A 21,779-nucleotide genomic window follows, 5' to 3' on the forward strand; every position below is an offset into this window, starting at 1 on the left:
TCCTCTTACTTAGTGCTAGGCGGTTTTTTTTCCTAAGAAATGCGGTGTGCATCCTTGATAGTGTGTGAATTCCAGCCAGAAAGTAACTTGGCTGAATGTGCCTGTCTTCAAGTCATTCTCAGTGTCCTGAAGCAAAACAGGTTAAAAAGTATTGTTAAGGTGCTAGTTTTAGACTAACTGCAGAAACTGAAAAATATTTAAAGATCTTATTTTACCAGTTATGTTATGTTTTTAGGGGAAAGGGATATTTTTGGTCCTTCTTCCCCCCAACTTTACCAAGATATAATTATGTTTTTGTGTTCCTTATTTCTAGTTATTTTTTCACTTTTGGCAGTTCCCAGCTTAAGACCGAAGTCCTTTTATACAAGGTAATATGTATACAAGTATGTGAAGAGATGGGAACTTGGTAGGTGTCCAGGTAAGATCAGAGAAAGGAGGCATTATATCTGTTCCTCAATGAAAGAGAATAGAAATGTACAGAAGTGCTCTAAGTCATGCAGAAAGTCTCTGATAGCTCTTCTGATTTTTTTCTGTTTCAAAGCCAATAGGCCTTTCCTCTTTTCAAATTCATTATCATATTTTTTTAAATGTGGTATGTGATGTTTGGTCTGCAAACCAGGGAAGAGATTTGAAACTGAAGATGACCTTTAGTGTTAAATAAATTATTTTTAGTAGAGACACACTTAAAACTAACCAAAACTTTGTTTGGGAGCCTAAACTGAGTATATGTTGTCCATTACAGGAATTTCAATTTTAACTAAGCCATGTTAGAAAAGAAAAAAATAATTGTAAAACTGCTGGTTTAGTGCATGGAAACTCAGGAGCACCTGTGAAGAGTAAGCAAAGGACTTGTGCACAGCTGTGAGAAATGAATCTTTCTCCCCACTATGGGTGGCAGAGTGGGTAGTAGGTATGTTCATTGTATCTGTGAGTCTGTACCTATGTTGCCTGTTATTTTTTCTTTAAAAGGCCAACATAAACCTTGTTGAAACATATCACTAAAAACAACCAGCCTTTTCACTGCTGTGAGCCAAAACCCAAAAGGATGCATCTACTACCTCCAAACTCTCCCATTTCCTTTCTGCTTATCCCCATGTAAGGTGCTCTGAATGCTGGCTACTGCCCCTTCTCCTGGGGGGCTGCAGCAGAAGGTAGGGAGGTGCTGAAGAGCAGCTGGAGGCTTCTGAGCTTTCCATGTCATTGTCAGCATGTGTTCAAGTCCTGCCTAATATTCCAGTGAGGCCAAACCAGAGAAGACTGGGCAGGATCTTCCCCCAAGGAGGACATGGATCTCAAGGAATAATAGGTTGCTGATGGCAGGCAGCTGGGCTGCTGTGGGCTAAAAGATCTGGCCTTGGGCCTTGCTCAGAAGGATGGAGAGGGAAGGGAGGGGTGGAGAGCAGTGATGAGCCTATTGTTGCAAATGAGCCAGCAACTGGCTGATTGACACTGAGAGCTCATTGTTGCTCCCTTTGCTCTTAAATGCAGCTGTGGGGAATGAAGAAGTGAGGGCGGGGGAAGGGAAAAAAAGAAAAGCTAACCCCAGTATAAATTAGACTTCTAGTGTACAAGGGCACAATGGGCATAAATCAAAAAAACATAAATTTCCATCTGAACTCAAGAAAAACTTTGACTGTGGGGGTGCTCAAACACTGCAACAGGTTGCCCAGAGTTGTAGTAGAGTTGCTCTCTGTGCAGATACTCAAAACCTGATGGGACACTGTTCTGAGCAGCTGGCTCTAGCTGACCCTGCTTGAGGGGGGGGGTTGCACTAGACGATCTCTAGATGTCTGTTCCAGCCTCAACCCTTGTGTGAAAGCTTCTTTAATATTTGGATGTATTCTTTAGCTGCTGTTGTGGAGCACTTGGGAAATAATTACAAATACTCCTGCTGGGCATTTGCCTCGCAAATGCTGCTGCTGTGTAATCACGCAGTTTTAATTGTATAGGGAAAGCATCCAAGTGGTAAAATAGTTAATTGACTAAAATGCCTGATTTAAGCAGCAAAAGCATACAACCCATCAGCACCCTGCTCCCCCAAACCCCAGAAAACCCCCAAACACCCCAAACAAAATACTTTTTTCTTTACTTTTTCAAGCCTTTAAATATTAGTGGTTATGAGACCAAAAGGTAGCTTTAGTATAACTTATAAACAATAAAGTCACTAAATACAAAAAACAACTTAAACATTTAAAAAAATTGTTCATCTCTCTTTATTCCCCAATTCCTTCTAGTTTTGCCACAAAGTAAAATCCAAAAATTATTCAATGGAAAATGAAAAGAAAGGCGGGAACATGAGGAGAAACAGCAGAGAGAATCCACGCTGCAGTTTATTCCTTTCAGCCCACAATTAAGACATGAGTTGGACAAACTCTTCTGTAACTGTGTTTCTTTCCTGGGCTCTTTTCATTCCTCCTCTGTTTTGTATTTTGCATAGCTCTCAGAAAGACTGCAGTGCAGTAATTGGCAAGGAGGGAATTACTAGGAGGGAAAATCAAGCTAGGGTGGCTCCTCTTGCAGTGTTGTGTTGCTGAGATCTGCATTTTGAAGCAGGAGGTAACGAACAGCTGCCTTCAGGTTTCCTATTTGGAGATCTGACTGCTTGCAAGAAAAGGATGGGGATAAGTTTTCATCAAGTGTCCCTAGTGTGTGCATGGCATGCCAGACAGCCATTAGGTTTATTGATGCAGTGGATTGATTTTTTTCTTGATATGCAACACTTGCTGTTTCTGGCTAATACTTTTGTTTTTAATCCTCTGGGCTCAGACGGTGGAGAATAAGGTAAGGTACTTTTTGTTGCCTAACCCATAAAGGATAATAGAAGTAATTTCTGCATGTTGTAGCATGCAACAATAACTGTTCTGTTGGAAAGTAGAAGTTCTGATTACCTTTTTTATTGCTTGTAACTCCTTGAAATTCATTATAATAAATTCCCTGAATTATCTAGTATATTAAAGTTGACAAACAGTTATTTGTACTTCATATGTATTAAAATACTTTTCTGGAGTCAGCTTTCACTGTGGTTATCCAACATAATAAGGAATTGATTTCAAGAACAGTGTTCTGGGAGTGTTCCTCTTTTTATGTTAACCTTAAGAGCTAAAAACCTAATCCTTTCTATGTCTTATCCATGGTTTTGGAGTGGTTTTTAATGCCATAATTTTAAGGGTATAGCACTGTCACAATGCTGCTCTTCAGATGTGGAGTGCACATGTTCAGTAAGAATGAAACCTTGGAGGTGCCTAAATTCTCTGTGAATTGGAAGGGGTTGGTTGATGTGTTGGGAGAGAAAGGAGAGGCTGGAAGAGCAAAATGCACTAAATTCAGTTTTATAGCTAAGAATAAGAATGGATGGTGACCAGGGCAATCCTAATTGGTGTCTAAATTCAGGATGGGAACTTAAAAGAGGTTTAGACCTTAAATTTCTTGCAGGATTACTGCAGATCTTTAGTACAGAAATTCATACTTTTTTTCATGACATATGTAAGAATTATGGGTAGATTTGCAATTTATATACTATTTTGGTGGGGAAAGTGTTGTACAGCTGCAGATCTCCTTTTCATATGAGTAAGAGTTTATTCCTGTAGTTTTCTGTAAATCTCAGTGCTGGGCTATTTTTTCCAGTTTACTGTGTTTCTAGAATGAGCCAGATTGGGCTTTCCTTGGCCAGCATGTTTCTTTTGTCAGAACCACTGTAACCACTTGTTAGCCTGTTACTTGATATGATTCTGGTCCAAAGTAGCATGGCTGCTACTTTGTTAGCAGCAGTAGCCTTTCCTTTCCACCTCCTGAGGACCGGAGGTGAATTGTAGCACATGAGAAATACTGAAAAATCAGAAACACACAAAAATACTCATCTAAACCTGTGGAAGTTTGTGGCATTTCTCCTGACTAGATAAATATTGGTCTTGTGTTACAAAGTCACTTGCTTTAGACATGATAACGGGAATGAGAGCCCAGCACATGTAGTGGCAGGTATGCAATTCTGGGACTGACTGAAATTCCGTAACCAGCTCTGTGTAACTGCTGAGGCTGAGCCATCTTTGCAGCAGTCTGTGCAGGATGACAGCTGGGAACATGCTGCCGAGCTGGGCCCTTGGTGCTGGTCTGCTTAGTGTCTACCTGGGAGCATCACTGCTCTGGCACTGCAGAATAGCTGCTCAGATTTGTCAGAGTTCACTGACGCTGTTGGACTCTGTGGTAGGTGGATGCAAACTTCACTGACGAGTTGAGAAACTTCTTGCAAAGATGTGGTTTGACTGCATATATTGTAAATGGTCTGGTGAGGGTACTGAAACATGGTCACAAAATGTTGTCCTTGAAGTGTAAATATGAGAGAGACTGTGGGGACTTCAGATTTAATGTACTGGTGGCCTGGGCATTGTAGCATTTGTTGCATCTAAATTTTACTATCAACATTTAGGAATGCACGTAGATAGGGGTTGGTGAAGATACGTGTTAATTATGCTTTCAGACTCTTTTCCTCTTTTTCTTTGCACTTGTATAAATTCCAGAATGAAACAAGCTTCCCCAAACCAGGTTGCTTTCTTTCAATGATCTGTTTTAATATTTTCATAGGGTGTATTTTTTAAGAAACGCTCTACAGAACAATTAGTTACTTTCCCAGAATTGGACTGATGTTTCCAAATGGAATTTAACAGGCTGTTACCGAGAAAATGGCACTGCTCTGAAGATTTTGTACAGTGTGTACTGACACAAGATGTATCTGGGTGGAGAAGTTTGTGTGAAGGCAGGAAAAATTAGCTGTGATTTTTACTTCGTGCATGATGTTCTATTATGCTGTTTTGTTGAGAGCCCTTTGTGAACAGTGGTGGAGGAGAGGAAAACAATGGTTTAAAAATCATGTGTTGGTATGTTTTTTTTGTTATTTTTAAAATTTATCATTAAAATTGGTTTGATACTTCCTCAGTTTCATTAGACTAACTTTTACAGGTACTGAGAAGCCTGTTATAGGATTTTTGAATGAAGGTAACATAACATAAAATTTTCTTTCTTTAGGGCAAAGAAACAAACCGGGCAGACTGTAGCAAAGCTCCCATTATTGGCAAGAGTAAAGAGAACCCCAACAGAGCATTGAGAAAACCTATTCTCCTTTCTCCTCAAGCTGCAGATCAAATGAGACTCAAATAAAACAAAGGAAATGTAAGCAATCAAAGAGTCTTCCAAATTTGGGGGAAAGGTGGGGTGTTAGTGTTTGAGTAAAAGAAGTATACAGATTTGCTAAAGAAAACTGTTGCATGAAATTTGGAAATCAGGAGCTTTTTTTAAACTAATAATTCCCCTTTTGATTTTGTAGTCTCTTCACTTGTCTGTCAAGGATAATTGTTGTGTGAGAAGGTATATAATTTCCAGGCTGATACAGAGTTTACCTGGTAGCAGAAAGCTAGTAAAGAGGTTAGAAGAGGCAGTGAGTGAGAAAAAAACTGGGCTGGGAAGAAGACAAGAACTGTCAAGAATTTTAACCTTTATGCTGTTCTGGCAGTAGCTGTGATAGTGATGAGGTATTTCAATTGAAAAGGCTCTTGTAACCTGTTCTTAAGGCAGACCTGTTCTAAAGAGTAGATTCTAAGAAAGTACATATATTTTATGGAATCGTGTTACTGCTAGTTTGGAGACTCACCTTTAATTTTCTAATGCTTGTAACTTGACTTGCGAGTTACTTGAAACTGTATTCATATCTGTGTCAAATTCTTTGGTGGCACTGCTGCTGCTTTGTGTGGCTGTCATATGGTAAAATTCTTTCTTGACACTTTTGATTTTAATATAACTTTTTTTTTTTTTGACTGCTGGGAGAAATCTCACATTTGTCAAACATGAAAATTCTGATAGCATTGGATAAACTTTGAAGGAGAAAGGTTTATTTGGACTTCGATGTACTTTCTCTCAAAGGTTTCTTTTCCCTTTTGTTGAGTGCATGGCTGAACTGGGCTGTACTCAGTCCAAACTTCATGAACTTGCTAGGTAATGGTTAGGAAACAAATTGCTGCTACATTTATTAAGGAGTTTGTGATTTTTATTTATTTTTTTCTACTAAAGCATGAGTACTTGTATAGAGGAGAACATTTTACCTGAGCAGTGTTTTTACTGCATTGAAGTAGGTTGTTAGGAGTCATGTGGAATATTTTTTCCACTTACCTGCCATCTGAAACTTTACTGGAAATCTCCTTTTTGCTTTGTTTTTAATTCAGCATCTAGTCATATACATAATATTTTCTCCTTACATTGAAAAAGTAATAAAACTTTTTCTGAAGATGAGCATTTATTTTGATGACTTCGGTCTGAATTTCCATGTGCAATGCTTAGTTTCCATTGCACTGGCTGCTATGATCAAAGATAGATGCCAGGAATATATATTGCAAAAATCTGTCTTGTTGATTCTTACGTTATGCTTCAAGGTAAATCTTGAATGTGGTAGTGGAGGGCTTGATTGAAACTACTGGTCAAAATTCATCAGATGAGAGAAAAAGAGGGCTATATAAAGGATAGCATATGAGTATAAAATGTTTGTATTAATAGAGGTGAGCTCTTGCATATGATATTCAGCTGAGGCCGCTTTTTAAAAAAATGTATCTGGAGATTATTTTAAAAAATGGGTGATGACATATTAAAGATTTAGAGAAGAGAGAGAAAATTGCGATTGTCCTCATTCAGCTGAGTTTGTGGATTTGCCTTAATTACAGCTATTGTTGGCCCTCTATCCTCTGTAAGTGCACTAATGACATCCCTTACTTCAGTGAGGCACAGAAGCTGTTTGGATTGATAACAAAATGTATCCTTGTTCCAAAATGGGATAACCTTCACTTATGGTTATTTGCTGACAGCTGTGCTGGTGGTAGCTGTGATTAGTAAAAGTCTGGTGCAGTCAATACCCAGAAGAATAAAATATTAAAACTATATTAAAAAAAATACAGTGTGAGTTTACACATACCTAGTTTAATAACTCCACCCCCCCCCCCCCCCCCCCCAATAACTGTCTTGAAAAGTGGAAGATTAAAAAACTCAAAAAACCCAAGGAAAAAACAATTTTTGACACTGTATGATTAACCTATAAAACTTGCTGATCTGAGGTAATACTAGGAATTTTCTGCTCTTGGCCGCAAAATAATTGCTTCCAGGGTTAGCAGAGATATAGAGGAAACAAGAATCATGCTTAACAGATGCTTTGGAGCTACCTCCCCCCCCCTTTTTATTTTTCTTCCTGTTGCTAGAAAACTTTCAACTATGTCTACTGAAAGCAAATACTCCTAGGCTTGAATGAAATTATGACATGATGTCTGTCTGTGCTGTAGGCTATGAGCCTATCACTGGTGTGTTGTAGAGGCTGTTTAATGATGGAAAAGAATCCCAGGGACTGGATTGTGCCTGGCTTCATGGATGTATATGACTGCATTTTTGATATATATTGGGACTTGATGCTGTATTGTAGGAAGTGCATTTCTGTATGTTCTTAATTGGATTCAGTCTGACAGTTTTTGGAATTTTCTAAAGGCAGCACAAGAGCTTCCAGAACAATGTGAAGCAGTTAGAAGAAAGGATTCTTCACAGAAGCATTTATAATGTTAAAGTGGTAGTTCTCCTGATTGAGACTAGGGTTCCTTAACCTCTTTAGCTGTTTGTCTGTAATATTATACCCAGTGTTTTCAGATCCTGAAGTGGCTTCATGTAGATCATAAAGCACTGGGCTGCAGTTTAGTTGGAAAGTATTATGGGGAAAAAATTCTCTTATGAGACTAAGGGCAGACAGGTGATTTCTTCTTATCCAGACTTCTAGGAGAATTTAGACTGCTGCCAGATCTCGCTAGAAGAGTCTAAAAATAATGCTTCCTACTGATATAGGCCAGGGATGCTATAAAACGTAAGCAATACTGTGCTTATTTTACAGTTCAGAGGAAAACCAAGTGGTAAAGTCTTAAAATCATGTAGCCATTCAGAATTGGTGGAAAATTCGAAGCCACTGCAGTAATACTGGAAGCTTCACTGCCTAGATAGAAGTTGTTTGCAAAAAGTGGGAGTCAGCACTGTCTGTTCTCTGAACAGTCATTAGTGGTACAACATCCTTTAAACTCTAATCTTAGGATATAAGCCCCTTGCTCTAACAGTCAGTGTCCTTTGCATACTTTTAAATCTGGCATTTGCTCTAATTGGAAGTTATTCTTTGCATTCCGCATATCTAGACTATGCCTACATGGATCTTTATAATGCAAGCAGATAGTCTTTATCAGCATAAATTCTCCAAGGAATCACTGAGTATTCTCATTTAATCTCTAGTGCAACACCTGGAGGCTTTCAGGTTTGAATTTTCAAAAATAAAAATGCATGTTTAAATGTTAGATTGCCATTAATACATTAAACAAAACTGCTCTATTCAGTATTGATTTGGTAGAGGTGAACATGATTTCATTAATATTAACTCGAGGAGCCCTCTGGCTTTAAGCATGCAAAAAGAATTTTCAACTAAAACTGGCAACTTCATATTCCAAATTTGAAGACAGAAATCTTTCTAAGGCCCTGTGGATGGTGTGGAAAGCACTAGTTTTTAATGTGTCTCTTAAGCATCAGCAGTACTGTACTATTCTAACAGAAGTTTCTTTGAAAGATTGCTCTCTTGTGTTAAACTTTTTTGGGTGTGTAACAGTGATAAAACACTTGCTTTTGGGTAGTGATGTGAAATTTAGTCAGAAAAATTTGTGAAGAGCTCTTACAATCTTCACATTAAGTATGTTATAGAAGGACAATATCCTCATTGATTTTTGTTAATTCTTAAAATCCAGTGCAAGAGAGAAACATTCAAAGGGACCTGTTGGGTTTTTTTTGTCCTTAGTAGTATGCTGTCTGAACTGGTGCTGTAGAGATGGCTTGTTGTCAAGATGTCAACAATAGCTACTGATCTGAAACCTCCAGAATAGCAGTTGATACAAACCTGCAGACAGCAAATACAAGACTTAAGGCTGGTAAGGCAAAATAATAAAAGTTTGATACAGGGAAAAGCAATCACAATCTGAGAGAGAAACTAGGAAATTGCATGCAGGTTCTAGGTAAAAGAATCTTTTAATGAGACTTTGCAGCTGGAAAAACGAATACTGCCATACACCAGAAGCAATTTGTGTCTTTATAGACTTGACCTTCAATTGCCTATGTTTGTTACAAGAGGAAGCAACAAGTTAATTCCTTTCTTACATTGCTGGGATACATGTCTTGTGAATCTAAATCTTCAGTTACAAAAAAACCCCAGCTTCTTCCATGAACACCTTTATAAAGGTAAAAAATGCTTTAGATAGAATCAGAACTTCATGTTCACTGCTGAATATTCTGACAAGTCTGAATTAAAAGTTTATGACTTTTTCCAAACCTTCTTTTTTCCTCATGAAAACTCAACTTCAGTAAGACATTTTTACTAGAGATGTAGAAGCTGAAATGAACTTTACTTTAACTAGAAATACTAGCACAAGTCTTTTAGTGGTTTGTTAATTTTTTTTTTTTCTTTTTCCCTCCGGATTCCATTTAGAAACATGTTTCAATTGTTTTTTTTCCCCTCTAATACAAAAAACACCTCTCCACACTTTTCCCAAACTCCAAGAAATTGGTCGTAGAAAATACAATCTAAACAGTGAAGTGGGTAGTATGAACACTGCAGTTAAACATGCTATCACTTCATTAAACAAGTGGACAATGTTTTTGTCTTCCCTCACATCCTGATAAATAGTAAAATACAGGCAAATGATGAGAGTTGCCCTTATGCTATTTTTTCTGTTTTCTTCCCGAATAAGAAGCAATGATTTTAGACAAAGCTGAAGAAGTAATCTAGAATGGTGGGAAAATCCATTTAAGATTAGTGAGAGGTTGAGATCTGGGCATGCATTAATGTCTTCCAGAAAGTTTAATGTTAAATAAAATATGCTGATGATGTTGCTTGCTGTTGTTAGTTTCTAGAATTTGGTTAGTATTTAGTGTGAAAAATAAATTCTTTCTTCCTGTGTTTATAATATGTAGTGGCCAACTGAATAAAATGGAAGAGCAGGAAATGTTTTATGTGGGTGAGTTAATTTCCATAGGAGACGGAATAGATAGATTTTTTTTTTTTTTTGAGCTTTGAATGTAAGCTTATGAAACTTGCTTTGGTTAGAGTGGAAAGAATTTCTTGTGGAAGTGAGATAATGTGATCTCAGTTTTCTGGGATAGCCATTTCTAGTTCCACAGGACTTCATTTCAGCACTGAATTCAAGAAGTGCAGAGCCCTGCTTGAAGTTGCATTCTATTTCATTTACCATCTTTCTCTATATTCTTCTGTGTTCAGAATTTCCTGGGAGGATTATTTTGTTAAAGATGAGCTGCATTTTAAAACTAGATTAACTAATATTTTGGGGATTCTTGAGAAGGCAGTTTTCTTGTAATTATTTATAATAAGCCTCTTAAAGTGCTTTGTTGTTTTTTTTTTTTTTTTAATTTGCTGGTCTCTGACACCTTTGCCTTCAGATACTTTCTAATAATTGCAGAAGATGAAGTAAAGAATTTTAAGATGGGTAGTACTTCTGCTTAGATTCCAAGATGGATTCATTAAGAGTCAGCACAGATGCATTCTGCCAGGAATTGGCAATGCAGAAAGTATTCTTCATGCACTTGCCAGTCAGCAGAGTAGATGGATAGACTGTGATTTGAATTATATCTCTTGCTATTCTGCTTGACTTCTGAAATTTCATTAGATTTGAAACTGAGGATCTCTTTGATTAATAGAGTGGAAAAGAATAGCATCCATTGATAGGTCTTGGTTTAAAAAAAAAAAAAAAGACTGACAATAACTTAAGACAGCAAGGTTTTTTTGATTCGTACTTGGTGATTTCAGACATGAAGAGACTTTGGTGTCTTAAGTTGATATAATTTAAAAGCAAGTTGTTTCTGATAGATCATGCAGCAGATTTTTCTTGAAGGCACACCTTAGGAAGAAAAGGGGTGTTTTTTTAGGTCACTAGGGGATGAGATCTTTTTTTCTAGGACTGTATGCTTTGGACAAAATGACCCGAACCTGCCATCTGCCTTAACCCTTGTTGATCCTTGTGTACGATTTGTCATGGGTAGTTCAAATCTACTGTTTCCTGGTCATAGTAGGCATAAGTGGGAAACACAGTGAATGACTTCTCTTTTGGGTGTATGTGATTTCGTATTACCACTTGTAACATGTGAACCAATGACTTCTGTGCTGTGCAGCAAAAGTAAAGGCAATGTTAGGCTTGCTGTAAAACGAGAAGTGGAGGAAATCTGGGCTGATGGAAATAACTTTCCATAAAAACAGAGTATTCAGAATGCAATTATAAACTGGTTTTGCTAGTTCTCTCTTCAAAGCATATATGAACCGATTTTGTAAAAGAAAACTACCTTTAACTTGAAATACTATGATTATCATGGCATTTCCCAGGATATTTGATCTGAATATTTTTCTTCTGTGGTAGATAGAACTTTTCCTTTGTAAACAGAGCCAGAAGTTAGTAAAAAATACACAGTGTCGATCTACTTTCCTCCACATGGGACTGGCATACGTATCTCAATCACAGACTTCCCCTGAACAGCAAAGGGAGAGATTAGAGTACACTTTGTTCTGTGATCATCTGATTGTCTTTTGATCTATTCTTTAAATACTTCTACTAAAAACCTCATATAGAAATATGGATCCCAACTGGGAGTTAACTTCATAGGTGAAATGCAATAACCTTGTGTGCTTTCTTTTTTCTCCTGCACACATAGACAAGAACCCAAATCAGAATTAAAAATGCGGAAGAAAGTACTCGCGGGGAGCTTGGACATCATGTCTCTTATCTGTTGTCTTGTGACCTAGGCTTTCAAAGCTTAAGAGGTCTTTTGATTTCTAAAAGAGGCTTTTGATTTCTTGTACTTCAAATTACTTTATACTGTATTTTGGTAGCCCACTGAGATTACAAAGTAATTACTGAGAGCTGTAGATAGCAAGTGTAAGTCAAAATACAAACACTTTGTTTTTACTACTGCCTCAGGCTGAATCTTAAAAGCCATTTTGCCAGCCCATATGTCATGATTCAAAAGAATGCTGTTAACTTTCAAAAAAGTAATAATTGAACATGGTGTCACGTAAAAATCATCTTTCCTAAACTGCACTGAATTACTTTTCTGCTGTCTTTTTTTAATAGTTAAAATCTAATCCCTTTTAAAGTTTGGTTGTGTTTTTTTTTTTCCTCCCATTAGTACAGTATGTGTTAGGCTGAATGTTAATTCTATCAACATATTATTGGGTAGTTACTAAAAGTGTCAGTCCCTGGGCTCTTGGATACTCCAAACTATATAAATACTACATCATTATTTATAAATATTCCCATTCTCATCTCTCAATGCTGATGTAATTACTTTGCACATCATCCAATGCTTTCTTTTCTATTTAGAATCTAAAAATTTGTTACACTGAGCAGAAGGGAGTATATATTAGAGCTGTTTTCATGAAAGCATAGTCTAACAGGCTTGTTAAATTGAGTTCCCTGAACTGGGATGTTGTTTTGTTTAATGCTGTAAGACACTTCACAGGAATGTGTAGACTCATTGTTGAAAGAAATAGAGCCAAGGAAGGTGATAAAAAGTTAAAAGAATAAAACAATGTAGAACTTAACTTACCATTCATTTTCTGGTATTCATTCATCTTGCAAACTAGAGATGGGAAATACACAATGTTTGTGATTCAAGTGATGTGCATGGTTGGTCTTTTGCAAGAATATCAAGATGCTATTTTTGGTTATACTTCTGATCTTCTAGTTCAGATGGGAAAAGAAGGAATAGCTTGCACCATCCAAGCCAAAAATAGTTTTGCTATTTGTTCAATAATTTTTACAGAATAGAGCCCTTAAAGATTATGGTGAAATCTGATATAGTTGCTTGAGAACATAGCAGTTTCTCTATTGGAACAGGCCTTTTTTCTGCATAAGAATATTATGCCATAATTGCTATAATAAGAACTCCTCACAGAAGAGTGTTAAGCACTGGAACAGGTTCCTTGGAGAGGTTGTGGTATCTTCATTCTTGGAGTTTTTGAAAACTCAGCCTTGGACAAGCTGACTAACTTTGAAGGTGGCCCTGCTCTGAATAGAAGTTTGGGCTAGGTGACCTCCAGAGGTGCCTTCCTACCTCAGTATCTCTGGGATACTGCACTAGTGAGTGGCTGGGAAGAGCTTGCAAATGGCAGAAGATTCTTGTGTGGAGAATACTCAGTGTCTTTTGTGTGTTTTCAAATGCTTCTGTCCTACTTGCTTATATCCAGGTAGTAATTTTTCTCATTGATCTTCATCTGTTCTATTATGTGTGTGATCTCAAGGTCACTTTCACAGTTGGTTTCTGTTAGTTTATGCAAGGAAGGTGGATGCTTATAGAGGTATAGGGTAAAGTTTAAAGTAGTTAAAATACCCAATTTAGTTTAACACAAGGCAAAATAAGTTATAGATATCAATGTTGCTTTTATTTTCATACAGGAATTAGTATTTGAATGTTTTGCATGAAAGAAGATAAGGAATGGTCTCATCTTTTTCACTGTGTGAAGTTATATCTAGTGTTGGTGACCAGCAACCCTTCTCTGTCCTCCCCTATCCCCTTCAGAAAATACCTCAGCACTGGTTAGTTGATCCTATGTATGCTGTATAGAAACAGTGAATAGTGCTTCAAGTATGACAAGTGCATGGAGGGGGAAAAAAAATAAATAAAAATCAGTAGTTCCCTTGCACAAACAAGAGGAATGAAAGTGCCAAGACTTCTGACCTCACACAGGGCAAAACCAATGGATGTTCCTCTGCTTTCAAACCTGATACTCCACTGCTGCTTCAGTCACTGCCTGGGTATTTTTGTGGAGTGTTTCAAGCTATTTGCACTTTATTTATCAGTTGTTCTTCTGTGCCCCTGTCCAGACTCAACGGTGGGGGTTTCACCAGAACGCCAGGCTGAGGGGTGGCTGGATGTTGTGAGGCTGGCCCTCTGCAGTAAGACACCTTCATGCTTAAGAGCTTTAGAGTCAAGATTCCTGTGGCAGCCTCCCTGCTCAGATTTAATTTTTTTTGACGTGTGTGCACTGAGTAAATTGGTAATACATTGTCACCAATATACTGCTTTCAGTTTGCATTATTGTTTTAACAAATCATCAAGGTATGACAGTATATGTTGCATATTATAATCACACTCAGAAGTAAAACAGAGTCATAAGACCTGTCTGAAAGATAGTGAAAGACGTATGTTCTTTTCAGTAAGCATGTGCTAGGAATTAGAAGCTCTAAAATGCTGAAATATAAGACAAAGGAAGAGTTCAGATTGCTTTAATAATTTAATTTTAAGATAAAGATTTCTGTGTGATAACTTGAAGTAGTAATTCTTGATGATAGAAAGCACATGAGCTGGGAAGACTGAAGAGCTGGAAGTACCACGCCAGGTGCCTGATTATCTGTGTCTCTGAGGGTATCCTGTAAAGTACAGAAGAAAATTCTGTGAAGAGTGAAACTGAAGAAGTCTGGTTTCTTGCTGATCTGTGTACTACATCCCATTTTAATGCTTACCTCCCCCTCCTCAATTAAAAAAAAAATTTAAAAAAAGCCTCCAGCCCAGCCCCTGCATTATAATATTGGAGGAGACAAAGACCATGAAGTTTGCCTGGACAAGAGCGAGCAGGTGATCTTGGCTGGGTTGGATGTTATTTTGTACTGACTGGTGAACTGATAAAGCACACAGAGGTGGCAAGGATTGAGGCTGCGCTTTTACAGCCTCTTGTTTATGGGGACATTACATTAAGTTTCTGTTTCCCACATAGGTTTCACGAAAATGAGCAGCTATCTGTCCAGTTGGTTCCCAAGTGTTTTTGAGAGGCTGGGAGGAGAGACAGCACAATCACAAGCTGTATCTCATTAAAGGCTAGACTAAAAAATGATACCCCATGCTACCAAAAAATTGACCTAGTTAGAATGAGACACTGAAGTTTGTGTGTTTTTATGCTTCTTAGATAAGAATATATAAACTGTTTTTTGAAGAGGAGAGGTTGAATTATCTTATTGTTCACTTTTCTGCTGTGATCTTTAGCTCCTTGTCCAACTTCAGGTTTCTTTTTCAGAGCTTAATTTAGATACTGTGCATGCAGTGCTGTTCTGATTGAGTAACCTCTGTTCTCAGTGCAAATTGTAATTTGATCGAAAAACTTTTCTGTACCTAAGTAATAACCAAGTTAGATTGTGTCTTCTGTTATCCTCTTCTCTGGTAGTGCAACAAAAACATTTATTTCAGATAACTTCTTGACCTTTTTGGATTTTAAAACTTTGGATAAAGCTTATTTGCTTTGTATTGACAAGATACTGAAACTGTCTTCATGCAGAGCTTGCTAGGTGCCAAATTGTGTGGTCCCTTTTGTAATCATTTTTTTGGGAGATGTTTTAGATTACATAAGAGTTAATTTTTCTTCCTGTTTTTCTTTAGATGCAAATTTATTTTGAAGTTTTATAGAAGCTTTATTGTATTTCTATGTTGCAAATTGGTTTCATTCCCAAAGAGCAAATAAAAATATATGTGGTATAATACAGAACACTAATGCAGATTTCTAGGATGTTTGCCCTCAGTGGCGAGAACAAAATCCCTGATTAAACAAGGAAAGAGCAAAATGCTTTTTGTTTGGTAACTCCCATGCTTTCTAATTCTCAGAACATCTTTGACAGTAAATTCACTTTTGCTTCTAGTTTCTAACCCTCTGTACTCATGTTAGTTTGAGTTAAGTAACAACAAATTGTTCCAACCTTTATTACAGTATATTCAGTGTGAAATATTAACTGAGGTCCAGCCTCAGGTATTTGAGTACCACTTTTATTGAACAAGGGTAGTGACAAAAATGGAGCTCAGTGAGACCTCTCAGACTGGAGCAAGCAGTGTCACCCATGTGATGACCAGAACAATCTCTGCTTCTGTTACTCTGCAGAAGTGTGAATATAAGTTTATGCTGGCTACAGGAGAGGTGGCTGAAAGAATGTAATCAACAGTGGAGAGAACTGACCTTGGTGACTGTGCTTATCTGTCCTGAAAGGTGATTGTCCAAGATTTAACAGTTTTAAAAGACATCTAAAAGTCATATTCTTTTATTGTGATGACTTTTCCCAGGGATAAGAAACTGTAGCTTAAGAAATAGCTGGTGGTGAATTAGGAGTTAAGATTTAGCTTGCTGAACAAAAACCAGAGATTTGATTTGATGGCAGCTTGCCATGCATTTAGGAATCAGTAGCCTCCACCAGAACAAGCCTATCTTGAATGTTCTAGCCAGACTCCTCTCCCTGCTTTCTGGAAGTGTGCTATCTTCACTGCTATAAGTACATAGTATCTTACCGAGATGTGACTTCAAAATTGCTTCTTGTTGGCAGTTTGAAACATGATTATGGGAGTATAATCTGAGTCCTGCTGTTAAAGGTTCCTGAAAAGGAGAAGGAAGACATTGCAGATGACACCCTGTAGTGGTATGTAAACCATAATAGAAAGGTGTTTACAGAAGGGTGGAGTTGAAATGTTTGTATTTTCTTCCCTTGTGTTCGGCACTGATCCCATATACAGGTGTGAGAGTATGTAACTCATATGCATGAGGTCATAGCTCCGTGCATACAGATTTGTGTGTGCAGTTTGATAGACATCAAGTCTCCCCATCCCCTTGTTGAATGCAGCTCTTCCGTTGTAATAAGGTTTTGGTGTTCTTCTAAGCTCAGTTCTTTATTGTATTTTATTGCAGTACTTCATGAATGGCTTCCTAGTTTTGCTGCATAAGAAAATGCTGGCAGTCAGAGTATGGTGGAAGAAAATTCCTCACCAAGCTGGCTACTCTGGTGCTGCACTTGTTTAGCTTTTCTGGTCTGACATACTTCTTCATAAAACAGAAATATATATGCTGAGGCACACAAATCTGACTGTTAGGCATATTACATAGTAAATTTTATTTATCAGTGTGCTTTCTGGTTGTTTTCTTGACGAGATATCCAATACATCAATTCCAAAAGTGGAGTCCTGTGGAGCCCTGTGCAGCTTATTTTGTTATGAAATCTCTCTTGTCAGCTGACAGTTCAGCCCCTGAGTAGTTTCGTATCTCTATGAAACTCTCACCTGCTGCTCATTTGGCATTCAGTACTCTTTCTCAGTTACATCTTGAATATTCTCCTTCTCACCCCTGCCTGCTCCTTATGACTAATTATTCAGTTTTCATGAAGAAATAGTGCTATTGGAAGACTTCACATCTCTAATAATCTTTAGCTTCTTTTTCTGTGGAAGAAAATGGAGAAAGAGACATTCAGTAGTTGTGTTGTATGACTTAGAAGTTCAGAAACTCGGTGCTCTCTTGACTTGCCAAGTCTCTTGTCAGCATCTTTTAGTGCCTCTTCTGTGGGTCAGAATCAGTCCATGCCTTGTTTTATTCAGGCATTTTAAGGAAAATCACGTTCCCTGGGTTGTTCTTACCAGTCAACATGCTTGAAGTTGGCTTTCAACTTCAAGAGTTGACAGAATGGTAGAGATGTGGAATACGATTAAAAAAACCCCAAAAACCAAGTAGTTGCAGGGGAAAAAGAGGCATTAGTGTCTATCGACAAATTATAAATCAGAGAACTGAAAACCTTTACAGGTTCCTAAACCACAAGCTCCAAATGAAGCTATTCCCACAGTTGCGCTAAAGAAGCAAATCCATAGATAGTCAAGTTTTACCAGTCCAGGTGCTTATGGAGTTGCGTATTTTTTCCTCTCTTGCTCATCTCCTTTTCTCTTACAGCTGCAACGAAATGCCAGGTCCTAAGCTCGTGACTCTGTTCCCCTTGTCCAGCCACAGATGTTCAGCAATGGAAGTCCTGCCTTGGGCAATCTCTAAAGCTAGACTACTTTCATCAACTGCTTTTCTCACTCATGGCACTTCTCTTAACCTCCTTGTCTCTCAGACTCTTGTTCTCAGCATCACATCTCATTTCTTGTGTGCTGGTTACAATCTCTTGAATTGCCTCTTCAGTGTCATCAGTATCTCTTTGTTTTCTTTTTTATGCTTGCTGTTGAAATTCTAGTTCAGGCTTTGCTTACTTCCCTGGTCTGAAATAATCTGAATTTCCTCATTAATGAGAAGTGCAAGTTACTTTCAGTTCAGCACTGATTTTTCTGTTTTTTCAGATATTGTTCTGCCAAGGCATTAGACTCTGCAGTCTTTGAAGAGTAGACAAGGAACAGGCATACATTAATTCACAGGCAGACATTAATTCAAATTATGGAGCAGAATTTATATTTCCCTTTCAGGTACTGTAGAAATTATTTTGTTTGGTTCGTGTTTGCTTTTGGGGTTTGGGTTTATTTTTAGTGTTTCGAATAAGACCCAATCATAGGATTGATGTATGGAGTTATGAGGATGGTTTCCTTGGGTGCTCTCTGTTTGGTGGAGATACAGAGAGGCTGTTCCCTGGGGCAAGGGGCAAATGAAGTGGGGATTCTTCACTCAACACCTCTACCCTTGCTCAGCTGGTCTTGGTAAAGACATGAAATGGTAGCAGTGATGAGTTGCAATGATCGCGTCTTTTGTTTCTAGAAATAACAGTTGGCATCAGAAATGAAAGAAATTTCCTTGTGTGTTTAGTCTCCATGGAGAATTCTATACCAAAAGTATAGATGCAGAAATTATCTACAAGAAAATACATTTAATTACAAGTACTTGTTTGGGGCTTATCGAGGGAAGATAAGGGATCACAAAAACCGTGTACAAGTAGGTTTGTGTGTTTGGGATATGGGGCATTTGACTCCCTTCGTGGTATTGGTGGCCATAGTTTTATAATTGAGAAGTGAACTGGGCCTTATTTCTTCATTTTGCTTCTTAAAGCTGAACTGTAACTGTAGCAGTTGAGGCAACTGTAGAGTGATGGAATAGGTTTATATTTCAAGTGTCAGTTAACACTGAGGGAGAATTGAAGTATGCCTTTCTCTTGTAAATAGCCAGGGGCATTTCTCTCTTGTGTAAATAGGTGTTAAATTCTCCAGTTGTGCTTTCTCCTTCATGTACTGAGGCTTTTTAAGACCACTTATGCTTGTTTGACTACAAGATAAGCAAGGAAATTATTGAAAACAGGTTTTAAACTTTAACCTGTGGTATTCTTCCTCTGTTGCTCTGCTAATGCTTTGCATGCTGACCTAGAAGCATCATAGTCCAATTACAGGTACTGTAATTCATTTTTCAACTGCATTAATTATTTTCTCAGCTGCCTGTCAGTTCTGCTCAGTCCTGGTGAATTGAAGTGGCCATGTTATGTAGGCCTTTCTGCTCTGTCAGTTAGACTTGTATTATCTGTTCTCTTCACGTGGGAATGTATGATGAAAAGGTTGGAAAGTGTTTAATAAGTAAAAACCTGTTGTGTTGTTCTGAAACAGACTTAAAGCAGCATGTCTTACACTTTGCTATGGCACGGTATAGACAGGAGAAGTTGGCAGTGCAGCTGCGTAGACTCTGGATAGGACGCTGGTGGTTGTGTGCTTTTTACAGTAGCATCTGAGTAGTATTGTGCATGGTATGGTACCAGTGGACCTTCTCCACCACACCCCTTGCTGCTTCCTCTAATGATACATCTTCAATATTAAGGACATTTTTCAGAGAGAGAAAGATAGAAAGAATGCAAGCTCTGTTCTTTGTTCTTAGAGTGATGCCATAATTAACTAACACTTTGCTTCCAGGAATAGGTTTTAATTCTTGACCCTCTAGAGCCTTTGAAAAATGTAGAACATCTTACAGATTTACTATGCTTAATATACTTAGGCAGATATGTGTGTATTATGATCACATGAAGCGTGGACATGCATTTGTTCTTAGTGCTTTCTGTTCTTATGTAGTCTCTCAGAGATGCTGTGTTTGTTTTTTTTCCTAAATGGAAAAGGAAGTCTCAATTTCTCAGAAGTTTTCTCATTTTTGCTTCACAGAAACTTATCTTAGAGCATGGACACCAGTAAGAAGACAGAACCCCCTTTATCTGTAGAAATGGTACAACAAAGGGCCAATCCTGATCGCAGTCCTTCAGCATCGATTTATGTTCCAGAGCAAGGTGGCTACAAAGAGAAATTTGTAAATGCTGTGGAAGATAAGTATAAATGTGAAAAATGTCACCTCATCTTATGCAATCCTAAACAGACTGAATGTGGACACAGATTCTGTGAGACCTGCATGAATGCCTTGCTAAGGTATGTATTTTGTTATGATAGAACGCATTGATACCTTTAAATCTTGTGATCCGCTGAAAATAGTGTGAACACCATTGTAGTTTTTAGAATACATTAAGCTAATGCCCTGGCTCGAAGCAGCCTTCCGCATGTTGCTTGCTTGATTATTTGTTATCCATATCCTGGTGCAAACATTTGTGTTCTACTCTGGATCAGGGTGAGACAACTAAGCTTTCCATCAGTATTCTTGAAACAGTTGTTTAAGTGGTTTAATCCCATGTAGTGATGTGTTAGGTAAGAATTTAATTGCCTGTGGAGCACAGACTGAGTAGCTATTTCACGTGACTGCTAACATGGCTAGTGTTTAGTGTGGAATAATACACTTAGTAAATTGTGGCTGTGCGAGGAAGTGAGCTGGCAGAGGCTCCTTAGAGTGATGGTAGCTGTGAACGCAGCCTTACAGTTGAGTGGTGAGATCCTTGGATAAATGTAACTGCTTGTGGAGCTTCCTTTCCACGTAACCCTTCTAGCTTCATGTCCTGGGGCTTGTATGTTTTGTGGATTCCAGGAGGGTCAGGAAGGCGGGCTTCTCCATTACTGAGATAGTTGGGCCAGAGTGCAGAGTGGGTGAGTGACTATTATAGACATAAAATGAATGCTAAGAGATGCAATCTTTCCCAGTCTAGGTAAGAATAAAAGTGCGATCATTCAAGGGGTAGCTAGCTTTTAAGAAGTATCTGTGCATCAGTAGGGGAGTATATTTCTTTGCCTCTCAACTTCAGTGCGTTGCTACTGATGGTATTCAGCAGTGGGATTTCAAAACTTGGTCTAATTTTTGGAGACTGTTCTGCAAGCTTTAATCTCCTGGGGTAAATAAGCAGTCAGTACTTCCATTTACTACTGGGAAAGCAGAGGTACAGAAGAGAATGAGTTCGCTGGATGTTGCACACTGGACTACTAACAGAGAGTGGATTTGACTTTGGAAGCTCTTGGTGATCTCCTGTTTACTTTTTGTGGCCATGCTGACTTTAGGTGTTAGTTTATATTTCACTTGGAAGTACTGTAATCTCAGGTGGATATAAATCAAGACTACATACAGCATGGCAAAAGAGTTTGGAGAATATTACATTTACTCTGTCTCATGATAGAGTTAACCTCTGTAGTGTGTAAATACAAGGGCCCATAGCTCACTGATCCATTCTTGTAGGTTTTGTGCTATAGCATGTCAAATTTAAAACAACAACAAAAAAAACCCCACCAACTTTTCTTTCAGTACATATTTTCAGGTGAGGTGTAGTTTGCATTTAAGAAATGCAGTTACTTCCCTCTGAATATATGTTTTTGGAAGACTCTTACATGGTTAATAACAGTGACTGTCGAAAAGCAAACAACTGCCACGCTTGGATGTGTGCAGATGGACAGAGCAGATCCTTAACAATCTAAGCAGTAACAATTTTGGCATTGCTGGAATCTGGGCAATTTTCCTTCCCTGCTGTGAGACATGCACATGTGCTTATTACAGTGCAGCTAGAATATGTGTAATTTTACCATCTTGACTTTCCAACCAGTCTGTTATTGAAAAG

General features: G+C 38.0%; 1 protein-coding gene across 17 annotated transcripts in view; it reads left to right on the plus strand.

The window, feature by feature from the left end:
- Positions 1–21,779, plus strand: part of TRAF3 (TNF receptor associated factor 3) — a 74,006-nt gene that overhangs the window by 18,892 nt on the left and 33,335 nt on the right. For 7 of the 17 annotated variants that reach the window (XR_012628976.1, XM_074868820.1, XM_074868835.1 and 4 more), the window contains 2 exons: positions 5,020–5,163; positions 19,960–20,217. Coding sequence is in view for 16 of the 17 variants with exons in the window: in XM_074868820.1 (XP_074724921.1) it covers positions 19,976–20,217 (242 nt within the window). In the remaining variant the exon portion in view is untranslated. Of the gene's footprint in view, positions 1–811; positions 911–2,766; positions 2,782–5,019; positions 5,164–16,403; positions 16,497–18,174; positions 18,298–19,959; positions 20,218–21,779 lie in introns of those variants that run through there. The other 10 variants (XM_074868822.1, XM_074868825.1, XM_074868827.1 and 7 more) reach the window with 5 other exon arrangements.

The sequence above is a fragment of the Strix uralensis genome, chromosome 4, assembly GCF_047716275.1.
Source record: "Strix uralensis isolate ZFMK-TIS-50842 chromosome 4, bStrUra1, whole genome shotgun sequence".
In the NCBI taxonomy this organism is placed as follows: Eukaryota; Metazoa; Chordata; class Aves; order Strigiformes; family Strigidae; genus Strix; species Strix uralensis.